Genomic DNA, 11,895 nt, shown 5'->3' with positions numbered 1-11,895 from the left:
TGGACTTTAAGTTGTGGGACGTTTGATCTTACAAAAGTAAAGGAATTGCCACTACATAAAGTAAAAAACCTTCCCGTGGACAAAGGAATAATCCTTCATTAATGGATATAAGGATTTCAAGGATCACCGTCGAACTCGAATAAAAGATATTGGATCGTCTGGTGAGTAATCCAGACGGATGTGATGTTGAGGCCTGGATCAACATGTCACTCGTTCATCAAAGCTGGTGAGTGATAATATTGTTTAAGCCGTAAAGGAAAACGGTGAAGCTATTGGAGTTTAAAGACATAATTTCACTACAAAGACTGATGAACTGAGTTTTGATGTACTAAATTGGTGCAAAATTGGATCGCTAATTGAAACATGCCAACGCCCTCTGTGGAAATGTTTGTCCGCTGCAAAAGGCAGGTAAATGGATGTCATGTTTGTACTTTAGGCTATGGACTCTCAGTGTGCTGTGCATCTTTATAAAGTTTGAAATAATCCAAGAAGACAATAAAAATGTCGGATATTAAGAGTAAACGAGAGGATGACACTGCGTTAAATTTACGCCAAAAGGTTTGGATTTGTATATAAAGACATGCCAAGAAAAGCGCAGTTCAATGTGTAAGCAAGCATCTAAGTACATGGGGAAAACTTCCGCTTTAATGACCTCATATGAGAACGTTAAGGAAGTGTCTTCTGAATTTGGGAAGTTTATTAAATGCTATCAAGATGCAAACGTTTTGCAAGAATCCTTTTTAAGTTTGCCACTGCCAGAAGATGAAGTGAAAAGGCAAGTTGCACATTTTCAGTCGAAGGTGACAGCATTCTCTGTTTTTATGGACAAAGTAAAGGTTTGGTTGCAGGAGGCGGGCGAGCCGTATACTGAACAAAGCAATACTGTTCGCAATGATAAAGCTGTTGAAAGTTTGGATGAAATAAAACCTGAAGACAGTGTCTCTAATATCTCAAGTGTAAAACCACCTTCAAAAACCTTGTCACAGCAAAGTCGAATTTCATCAACATCTTCCGCATGCATTAAAGCTGCGGCTGACAAGGCAGCGCTCATGGAGCGACTCGCTGCATTAAAGAAAAAACATTCTATCGAAGCGCAAGAGGAAAAACTGAGAAAAGAAAAGGAGAAACTGAGAAAAGAAAAGGAGACATTATCCTTGGAAACAGAGCTGGCAGCCACTAATGCAAAGCTTCGTGTCTTAAAAATAAATTCAGTTTGTAGCTCTGAGCATTCTGGTGGAATGAACTCTTATTTTGAAAGAGGGCACGTACAAGAAGCGCCTAGTTTAAATCCTTGTGCCGATACATTTGTTCCAACATCAAGAGATTACTCTGGTATAAATTCTGCATCTGAATCACAAGTAATCGTACCTAGACAAAGTCAAACCCAACATCAGGTTGATGATTCAGCTCAAGTGACGCAGCAAACACAGCCTCAGTCTCCTACTTTGACTGGGAACTGCACGAAGGAGATTGTAAATATTATGCAAAAACAAAATGACATCACTACTTTGCTTGTAAAACAAAACTTATCTTCTGTCCTCCCCACCAGAAACATCCCTGTGTTTGATGGAGACCCTTTACAGTACAGATCATTTATGAATGCCTTTGAAAATGGAGTGGAAGCTAAAACTGATAACTGGAGCGACTGTTTGCATTTTTTAGAGCAGTTCACTAGGGGGCAGCCTAGGGATTTGGTGCATAGTTGTCAGCACTTACCTCCTGAGCAGGGCTATTCCACAGCCAAAGATCTTCTTGAAGAACATTTTGGGAACGAAAATAAAATTGCCTCTGCATATATGGAGAGGATTGTGAGTTGGGTACCTATTAAAAGTGAGGATGTGAAAGGTCTACAGTCATTCTCTCTTTTTCTTCAAGGATGTTTGAATCTAACACAGCAAGTTGTTTATATGAAGGAGTTGGATTTGCCCTCAAATATGAGAATGGTTGTTATGAAGCTTCCATACAAATTGAGGGAAAAATGGAGAGTTGTTGCCTATGAACTGCAGGAACAAAATGGTTACAGAGCAGTATTCACTGATCTGGTTGCCTTTATAATAAAACAGGTAAAAGTAGCATCAGATCCAGTGTTTGGCAACATCCAAGACTCACAATCTGGAAGCAGCTTTAAAGCTTCAAGTTCTACCAAGCAAAGAAAAAAGGAAGTAGTTTTGCCACTAATGTCAGTACAGTGCCAGGAATCAAAGCTCAATCAACTGGAAGCAGAACAACTTCCGCCGTTCTGCATAGTTGTTTGTTTTGTTCACACAGCAACCATTTACTAGAGAATTGTAAGCAGTTTAAAGCTAAAACGCATCAGGATAAGTTGACTTTTATCAAGGAAAGGGGAATTTGTTTTGGTTGTTTAAAAGTTGGTCACACAAGCAAAGACTGTAGGAGTCGTTTGGATTGCGACGTGTGTCACCAAAGGCACCCAGGGGTTCTTCATATAGAGCGAAAGGATCCAGGTGCGTCTTCGGAACAAACTCAACAGAGGACAAACTCTAATGTCAACTTTTCAACTGCAACCACTCAGACATGTGGGTATATTGGGGCTGGTCATGAAGTTGATGCAATTTTTTCTATAGTTCCAGTTCAAGTTAAGAGCCAAAAGAGCAATAAAATTGTGCAAACTTATGCGTTTTTGGATCCTGGAAGTTCAGGTACATTCTGTACAGAAACTCTGGCAAAAAGACTGAATGTAAAAGGTAAAAAGACCAATATCTTTTTGAGAACAATGAATCAAGATAGGATTGTTAGTACACAAGTTCTGTCTGGTTTGGAAGCAAATGATTTCATGCCATTGCCAGATGTTTTGACTCAAAAGACTATGCCAGTTTCTACAGTTAATATTCCCCAGCAAAGCGACATCGATCAGTGGCCTCATCTTAAACCTGTTAAACTTCACAACGTTAATGCAGATGTGGAGCTACTGATAGGCACTGATGCTTCCAATGTTTTGGAGCCATGGAAGGTGATAAACAGTGTGGGAGGTGGACCTTATGCTGTAAAAACAAAAGTTGGCTGGGTCATAAATGGTCCCCTGCGCACTGGAAGTAACAGTGGAAATAAAACCAACTGCACTGCTGTAACAGCCAATAGGATTTCTGTTGAGCGTCTTGAAGAAATGTTGATTAAACAGTACAATCATGATTTTAATGAAAGATCATCAGAGGAGCAGACTGAAATGTCTAGAGAGGATCTGTGTTTCATGGATATTGTTAGTAGTTCAATAAAGCTTATTGGAAATCATTATCACATTGATTTGCCTTTCAGGAGAGAAGGTTCCAGTTTGCCAAATAACCTCTGTGTCGCGGAGCAGCGTCTCCAGAGTCTCAGACGGAGATTTGAAAAGGATACTCATTATAAGGATGAATACACTGAATGTGTAAACAACATGCTTGAACAAGGATATGCCGAGTTTGTGCCTGTAGATGAGTTGCACAAAGATGATGGAAAGGTGTGGTACATCCCTCATCATGGAGTGTATCATCCCACAAAGGGCAAATTAAGAGTTGTATTTGACTGTGGAACAACTTATAAAGGAGCATCACTGAACAGTCAGCTTCTACAGGGACCTGATCTCACAAACTCGCTGGTTGGGGTTCTGATCAGATTTAGACAAGAGCCTGTTGCATTAATGGCGGACATTGATTCCATGTTTCACCAAGTGCACGTCTCAGAAAAACATGTCAACTTTCCTGTGGTGGCAACATGGTGACACTTCAAGGTCTGCACAGGAATACAGGATGAAGGTGCATTTGTTTGGAGCTGTATCTTCGCCAAGCTGTGCAAATTATGCTCTACAGAGAACTGCAGATGATAATGCACAACAGTTTCCAGCTGAAGTGGTTGATACAGTCAAAAGAAACTTTTACGTGGATGATTGTTTGAAATCTGTTGCTTCAGAAGAGGAGGCAGTGCACATGGTGAAGAGGCTGACAGATATCTGCGCTAAAGGAGGATTTAAGCTTTCAAAATGGATCAGCAACAGTCGCACAGTGCTCATGTCCATCCCAGAGGAAAGAAGAGCAAAGGAAATTAAGGATCTGGATTTGGACACAGATCAACTTCCAGTTGAGAGAGCACTGGGTTTACAGTGGTGCATAGCAACAGACAAGTTCCAGTTCAGAACCTCCCTGCAGGACCGTCCAACAACAAGAAGGGGCATTTTGTCTGTGGTCAGCTCACTGTATGATCCTTTGGGAATCTTGTCTCCTTTCAGTATGCCAGCTAAACTGTTGCTACAAGAGCTTTGCCGACAAAGATTGAAGTGGGATGAAGTTATTCCCCACTCTCTTTCCCAGCGGTGGCGTGATTGGCTGGAGGATCTCCAGCTGATTTCAAAGTTTAAAGTGGAACGTTGCATTAAACCAAATTGCTTTGGAAGACCAGATAGGGCACAACTTCATCATTTTCTGATGCAAGTCAAGATGGTTATGGAACGGTGTCATATTTAAAGTTGGAAAAGAATAACGTCACGCATGTTGCTTTTATCCTGGGAAAGGCTAGAGTTGCTCCTCTCAAGCAAACTACAATTCCCAGGTTGGAATTGACGGCTGCAGTTCTTGCAGTTCGGATGGACAGGCTTCTGCAAAAGGAGCTGCAAGTCAGGTTGGAAAAATCAGTTTTTTGGACTGATAGCACAACAGTACTGAAATACATCTCAATGAAACCTGAAGATTTAATACTTTTGTTGCAAACAGAATTGCTCTCATTCAAGAAGCAACAGATGTGAATCAGTGGAGATACGTTTCTTCTAAGGAGAATCCTGCAGATGACGCATCCAGAGGTATGAGAGCTGGGGATTTCCTCAAATGTAGGAGATGGATAAAAGGGCCAGAATTTCTCTATAAGTCAGAAAAGGAATGGCCTAAACTGGATGTGGAGTACAGTGTAATTTCTGCAGATGACCCAGAGGTCAAAAGGGACCTGACAATGAATGCCATTGTGAGGGAATTCCAAAATCCTACCAGCTATTTTATCCTCTACTTCTCGTCTTGGGCAAAACTTAAAATCTCTGTAGCCTGGCTTTTAAAGATGAAAGAGGTCTTGGTGTTGTTGGCACAGAAGAGGAAAGAGTTGCTTGCTGCAGGTTTGAATAAGAATGATCCGGAAGGTCAGAAAGAAGTGGAGATAAGAATGGAAAGATTTAAGACCACTTTGAAGAAAGGAAATCTGACTCCAGAAGACTTGATGGTCCGTGTACTTTTCGGTATTTGAAGTTCCGTTTCAGAAAGTATAATTTAAAAAAGAAAATGAGACACTTATTTAATTCTCAACTTAAAAAGCTAAAATGAAAAACGTAAAACAATTGTTTTTTTCATTTTGTCCTTTCGCACATCAGAAACGAAAAACCCAAGAAAAAAGAACGAGAAAGGGCCCTTTATTTATTTTGTCTGAACCGGAAGTTTTAGTAGGTCAACAACCTGTACAAGTGATGCGCAAACTTATGGCAAACACTGTAGTGTGGACATCATGACGTTGGAAAAATACTCAGACGTGATCATGGAGATGGCAAAACAAGGCCTGTCATCGGAAATTATATCAGAGCGTCTGTCATATGAACACGGGGAAGTGAGAGGATTTTCTGCGAGAAATGTTAGAAAGTTTTGTGCTGAGCAAATCACTAGCTGTCGACTCTCGGACACACGGTTGGAGCTTGAGGTGACACAAGCTATAAATGAGGTAAGGTACTTTCTTCCTTCACCTTATGACTGTGTATGGTTGTCTTAACTGGGTTGTAAGGGGGTTAGTCTAGACTGTGTGCGCGCGCCCGCGCGTTTTAGCGTCTTGCGGGTGGTGGGTAACGTTAGTTATTTTAAAGATGTCTCTCACTGGTATTTGTACAGTTAATTAGCACAATACTTTAGCTTTACACATTTGCTTTCAGAATAAGCTACTTTACATTTGTTGTTCTAGTAGTAGCATGATCTTTTATTTTAAACAGGTGGGCCCAACATATGGCCGCAAAATGATGAAGGGCTATCTGTCCACAAAAGGGGTACATGCTGCAGAGGGACGAATTGGGTCAATTTTAAGAGAGGTGCATCAACCTTATCATGAAGCAAGACGCCAGGTAGCCTATGTTATTTAATCTTCCACTAGAACTGTATTCCAATGTTCTTTGTCATATTTGTGATATACATCATGTAATGGTAGGGCCTAATTCTGTTTAACAGATGTACGCCCTGCTTTAACAGTTACTTGACTCTTCCTCAAACGTATGATCAAATCTGCCTTTATCCAGTCAGCTGTCATTTATTTTTGTGATTTTTTTTGTAAGGGAGCTCGGAATCTTAATCCCACACCGTACCATGCTGAATGCATGGGGCACAAGGTTCACCTGGACCAAAACGAGAAACTTGTAATGTTTGGAGTCACCCATGTTTTAGCTGTAGATGGATTCAGTAAAAAGATTGTGAGTCATTCCACAATGCCAATCAAAAACAACTTGAGCATCTATGAATATGTTTTCAGGTAATACAACCTCTCAAACCATTTATTTCATCTTAAGTGTTTTGATGGACATGTTAGTCATATTGGACATGAGCTGCACCCAAATTTACAATATTTGAATTTAAATTAGACATGCAACAGATGGGTCTGGTTATGTTCCTGAATATAATATATTAAGAACTTACCAAACATTTTGATCAACATTTTCTATTAATGTAAAAATAAATAAAATGGAATTGCACATGAATCATTTAACTACTTTATTGCAATTAATCAGTGTTCATTTATGAATGGAACAAGGTTCTTGGATTTCCACATATCTTTCAATTGTTCTGACATACATCTAAAGTCTGAGCATGACAGTGACATTGCAAAGAAACTTAAGAAATATATGTTGTCCTACTACAACTAAAATATTACCCAAAAAAAACATGAATGAATACATTCAAAATAATAACACCTTTGCTGGTCTTAAAGCAAAATAGTTAATAAATGTTCTTTATTTTTCCTGTACCAGACCTGCAGTGATCACCTATGGTATGTGGGACCAGGTGCGAGTAGACCATGGAAAGGAATTTTATTTAACACTGTTCATGCAAGAGATGCTGTCACATCATCGCTTCAATCAGGAGAGACTGCCTTATTTACAGACCTCATCCACAAGAGTAAGATTTAAGTACCATTAACATCAGCTGAAATTCTTATACTATTACGTGTACTACTACGTACATTTAAGACATGTTTCTTTTAACTCTTTTAGAACCACACAGTTGAAAGGATTTGGCCTGAAATCAACAACCGTGTCAACTACCCACTAAAAACTGCCCTACTCCAGCTGATGGACCAGGAGGAGATAGATATGGAGGATAACCTTGTGCGATACTGTGTGTCCAATCTAACCTGTCAGCTGTGTAACATTGGTCTTGCAAGTGTGGTAGAATCATGGAATGCTCATAGAATCCCAGGTAAAAAAAAAAAAAAAAAAAGTCAGATTGCTTACAACCCTGATAATGAACATTTAAACACCTCCTCTATTTTTTACAGGAAAAGGCATACCAAATCACTTTGCAGAACATGGGTGTAAAAGAAGAATTTCTCCAGAGCTCTTGCCAAATGCACTTGAAGCAGCAGACCTTTACAGGCAGCACTTGGGATCTGCACTCAAAGAATATTCGACTTTTGGAGTTGATCCCTTCACAACCGAACAGGACAAACTTAGAACAGAGAGTCATTTTGCAGAAAAATATCCTGATATTTCACATTTGTTTTTTAGAGCCGTAAATGGTGACTTTATGCCATACAAAGAAGCTCTGCTCTGTCTCATAAACATAACTCAGAGAAATGTATGAACCACTGCATCTGTAAACTGTACAGAACAGACAAAAAAAAAAATCAACTGACTGTAAACATTTGTGTGTACACACTACATTACTCCTCTGCAAAAAAAGATTTCAATACAGAAAATGCAGCTGTTAGACCAGTAATTTGTAGAACTCCGTTGTTACTCTCCCTGCATTTTGCACAGTGCTGTGATGTCTCTTGCCACTGTTCCACACATGTCTTGCAGCCAATAATGCTTCTGCAGCACAGTGAGAACACTGGATCCTCAATGATGTCTGCAAAAGTAAATCAGATAAGTGAGACTGTTATCCATTTATGTTGAATTTAGTTCAAACTATAGGTTCAAAGTCAGTCTTGACATAAATTTACAGACAGCATGCAGAATATTTTTGGTTATTCTGTAATTCCTCTTGTTCACGCTGTTCTGAGAAAGTCCCTGTCTATATTTTTGTCTATAATTGATGAGGGGCAAAATCAGTACATTTTCTCAATTAGCAAGCAAGAAAAATGAAAAAGTTACAGGTACTTGATTCAATATATGCAACTACAGTCCCATTTTAAATGTGAACTTTTTAGTTTTACATTACTGTGAACAGTGTACCGTCACCCATACTGACATTGTAATCAATTTGAAAAGCTATACTTTCATAGTCAAGATTGCAAGGAGAACCCAAATTAAATGTGCATGTAAACTTTTGAATGTTATGTTACAGTAGACCTGCATCTTGATTGTCTGTGCCTAAGTATTTAAATGGACACTGCTGAATAAAGAGCCTATGTTTGGTAAAAAAAATGTTTGTCCAAAGTAATGATTGAATGTGGTTTGACATTGTTTTAATTGTAATTAAAATGTTAGTGTAGATGTAATGTATTTACTAAGCAACATTTGAACATACTCATACAAACCACGCAGCTAAATCCCTCCTTGAGTGTCTGCAGCTTGGGGGTTGTGACTTTCTGGGCAACTGCAAGATCAGTGAGCTCTTTGATTGCTGCTGTGACAGCTGGCAGACTTTGAGATGCCAACACCAACTCTTCTATTTTGTCACTCACTTCTCCCAAACTGGCACTGTCATCATCTTTACGGCTGCTACAAATAAAAATGGATAATCAGATGTCAAAGCTACTTACTGGCTTAAAGAAACATCACATCACTTACTGATAGATGATGATTTATGTAGTGATGTCTTACTGCTATTATAGGATTTAAATCAAATTAATTCTTCTATATTGATGTTCATCCTATAGTATATACATATTTATTCACATACCTCAGTTTCTTCCTCTTTGTTCCCTGGAGGCAATTAAAGTCTTGTTCAGGCACAGCAAGAATTTTTCGTGCATTTTGTCTCCAGTACTGTGACCCTACAGATGAAAAACAAAACCAAAGAAACCTGTTTAGAAGCCAATACCATATTACCCAATAAATATTACAAAGAGTCTGGTAAGACATGTCTCTCCATAAGATATGGGCTTTAGCTGTAATATTATGGCTCACCTGTTGTGCCCTCCGACTCCAGAATTGCATTGCCCTGTGCATCTGTCAAAATTATTGGGTTGTAATTACCAATGGCATCTTGCACTTTTCCTACTATCCCTTGAAGCGTAGCCTCAGACTCCAGGAATCGTACAACCACCATTCTATTGGGAATCAACCTCCCACCAACTACATCTGCAAAGTACACTGATCTGTAAAACAAAACATAATAATTTTACATATCTTGTAAAAGACAGCAGGCCACAAATCCATTCAGTGATTGCTATAGGCAAATTGTACTAAAACAGCTTTGCTATTCTTAACAATTCAACTATCCATGCACCTTATGTTTCTTTTTATTTTGCCTGTTCTGTAATTTAATATTCAAGAACACAGACTCATCCTACCTCTGAAATGTTTTGGAGGACATAGGGGAACTTGAAGTAGCCTGCTGTGAACGTGAAGGTGCAGACGCTGCCACAGCTGGTGCTCGCATAAATGCAAAACGCTGCCCGCTGGAACCTGCTGTTGGAATTGACTCCATGTCTTCTCCGTGGACTTCATAGTGACCTCTGGGTGTAAGGTCTAATGCGCTGAAAACACCAGAGACCGCACCGGGGAACATAGCCACGTTTGAATCATCCGTGATGTACAGAGTATGCGCGGATACCTGTTTAAGAAAAGTTTCCGTAAATCACGTTGCTCTGCTAACGTGTTACTCCTGTGCACACGGTTAATAGGCTCTAAAGGCTTACTTATTAGCTAGTAGCCGGTAAAAGTCAATGAATAACTATTTACACATTAGCACATGTGCACAATTCACATATTAGCACAATGAAGACGGCTAGACATAGTATTAGTAAAAGTAGGCCTACATGAAATCACCAAATGTTAACGTTAGCCGTTCCGCAGTAAGGAAGAACAATAACGTTCATAAAAAAACTGCTGAAAGCAAAGTTTGCGAAGTTTACATATCTACCTGAAAGATGCGACCCAGTTTTTCTGCAGTCATGTCTTCGTCCCGGAGTGTCACTCTCTTAGTTTTCCTAAAAACAACGTAATGGTCCATCCTCTGTTTATTCCAGTGTAACTTTAAGGCCGTCGATCTCTTGTGTGGGGGACGGTGTGCGCGCGCCATAAAAAAACGCGCAGAAGAAGTACTTCCCGTTTCAGACATTGAAAATGCGTCTATTTTTTTGTTTTTGCGCTAGTATACTTTCATTATTTGAATCACGAAGAAATCCAAAAAAGCACGTCTAATTTTAAGTGTATGACGGCTATTTGTTACCACCGAATGAAAAAACAAGTTATTTTCGCCCATTTTATTCTTTATCAAAAATTAAAAAAATGAAAATTCTTTTAAATATCGTTTTTTCATTTTGGTTTCTGAAACAAAACTTCAAATACCGAAAAGTACACGGACCCTTGATAAAGGCAGAACAAGCTATTCTTCAATATGCACAACAACAGAAATTTACGACTGAAATGGCTTTAATCTGCAATGGCCTTAAAGGAGTCTCTAAGGGAAATTGTCTCTATAAACTTGATCCAGTGTTGGATGCAGGAATCCTCAGAGTGGGTGGCCGATTGAATAAAGCAGCCATGCCTATGGAATTAAAGCATCCTGTAATTTTGACAAAAGATATGCATGTGTCAACACTGATTTTACGCCATATCCATCAAAAGTTGGGACATGCCGGAAGAGCACACATGCTGTCAAAACTAAGACAAAATTACTGGATACTAAATGCAAATTCTGCTGCCAGAAAAATCATCTCTCGTTGTATCAGGTGTAGACGCAACAGAGGAAAGTTTGTTGAACAAAAGATGGCGGATCTGCCTGAAGAGAGAGTCCTGCCAGACACAGCTCCATTCACAAATGTTGGAGTGGACTATTTTGGACCTATAAGTGTTAAAAGAGGACGAAGTCTCCTTAAAAGGTATGGAGTTCTTTTTACTTGTTTCACCAGTCGTGCAGTACATCTGGAGATTGCATGTACACTTGATACAGACTCTTGTATAAATGCTGTGAGGAGGTTCATCTGTAGACGAGGCCCAGTTTCGACCATCAGATCTGATAATGCTACAAATTTTGTTGGGGCGAATCGAGAGTTGAAAGAAAGTTTGACTGAGCTGGACCATGCCAAAATTCAAAAGGCTTTTGTTCAGGATGGCATGAAATGGAACTTCAACATCCCAGCAGCTTCTCACCAGGGTGGTGTGTGGGAGCGTCTCATTCGTTCAGTAAAGAATATTTTAGCCTCAGTTCTTAAGGAGCAAGTTCTGGATGATGAAGGACTCCACACAGTCTTTTGTGAGGTTGAAGCTATAATGAACGACAGACCCATTACTAAAGTTTCAGATGACTCAAATGATCTTGAAGCACTGACACCCAATCACTTGTTGTTGCTGAAAAATAAACCAGTTTTTCCACCAGGACTGTTTCATCCAAGTGATTTGCATGTCAGGAAAAGGTGGAAACAGGTACAGTACATGGCAGAGTTGTTCTGGAAGAGATGGCTTTCTGAGTACCTACCTTTGATGCAAGAAAGACAAAAATGGATGAGGACTAAAAGATGTCTTATACCTGGAGATGTTGTTTTAATTGCAGACGCTACAGC

The 11,895-nt window shown here is 39.5% G+C and overlaps 2 protein-coding genes across 2 annotated transcripts; one reads left to right on the top strand and one right to left on the bottom strand.

The window, feature by feature from the left end:
• The first annotated feature begins 5,234 nt into the window (after positions 1 to 5,234).
• LOC147329744 (uncharacterized) lies at positions 5,235 to 8,579 on the top strand. The gene is made up of 6 exons (XM_086291045.1): positions 5,235 to 5,685; positions 5,948 to 6,076; positions 6,284 to 6,477; positions 6,974 to 7,121; positions 7,217 to 7,421; positions 7,501 to 8,579. Exons 1-6 carry the CDS (start codon positions 5,476 to 5,478, stop codon positions 7,803 to 7,805), a joined length of 1,191 nt encoding a protein of 396 aa, XP_086147171.1. The 5' UTR covers positions 5,235 to 5,475; the 3' UTR covers positions 7,806 to 8,579.
• LOC147329743 (uncharacterized) lies at positions 6,971 to 10,605 on the bottom strand. The gene is made up of 6 exons (XM_086291046.1): positions 10,254 to 10,605; positions 9,682 to 9,944; positions 9,296 to 9,486; positions 9,069 to 9,162; positions 8,694 to 8,887; positions 6,971 to 8,072 (listed from the first exon to the last, which is right to left on the bottom strand). Exons 1-6 carry the CDS (start codon positions 10,449 to 10,451, stop codon positions 7,885 to 7,887), a joined length of 1,128 nt encoding a protein of 375 aa, XP_086147172.1. The 5' UTR covers positions 10,452 to 10,605; the 3' UTR covers positions 6,971 to 7,884.
• Between the last annotated feature and the right edge of the window lie 1,290 nt (positions 10,606 to 11,895).

Source organism: Aulonocara sp. 'chitande type north' Nkhata Bay, linkage group LG5, assembly GCF_057382095.1.
Source record: "Aulonocara sp. 'chitande type north' Nkhata Bay isolate Kocher_YH1m ecotype deep benthic linkage group LG5, A_spYH_male_GT1.1, whole genome shotgun sequence".
Lineage (NCBI taxonomy): Eukaryota > Metazoa > Chordata > Actinopteri > Cichliformes > Cichlidae > Aulonocara > Aulonocara sp. 'chitande type north' Nkhata Bay.
Note: the sequence above shows the minus strand (reverse complement) of the source record. Positions and strands in the feature narration are given on the sequence as shown.

Bases quoted from the DNA above. Each gene is read 5' to 3' on its own strand.
- LOC147329744 (XM_086291045.1), top strand. From the start codon at position 5,476: ATGACGTTGGAAAAATACTCAGACGTGATCATGGAGATGGCAAAACAA. The intron at 5,686-5,947 runs GTAAGGTACTTT...TATTTTAAACAG, and splicing joins TGACACAAGCTATAAATGAG to GTGGGCCCAACATATGGCCG. The intron at 7,122-7,216 runs GTAAGATTTAAG...TAACTCTTTTAG, and splicing joins TACAGACCTCATCCACAAGA to AACCACACAGTTGAAAGGAT.
- LOC147329743 (XM_086291046.1), bottom strand. From the start codon at position 10,451: ATGTCTGAAACGGGAAGTACTTCTTCTGCGCGTTTTTTTATGGCGCGC. The intron at 9,487-9,681 runs GTAGGATGAGTC...TTTGTTTTACAG, and splicing joins TCCTCCAAAACATTTCAGAG to ATCAGTGTACTTTGCAGATG. The intron at 9,163-9,295 runs GTGAGCCATAAT...TTTCATCTGTAG, and splicing joins GGAGTCGGAGGGCACAACAG to GGTCACAGTACTGGAGACAA.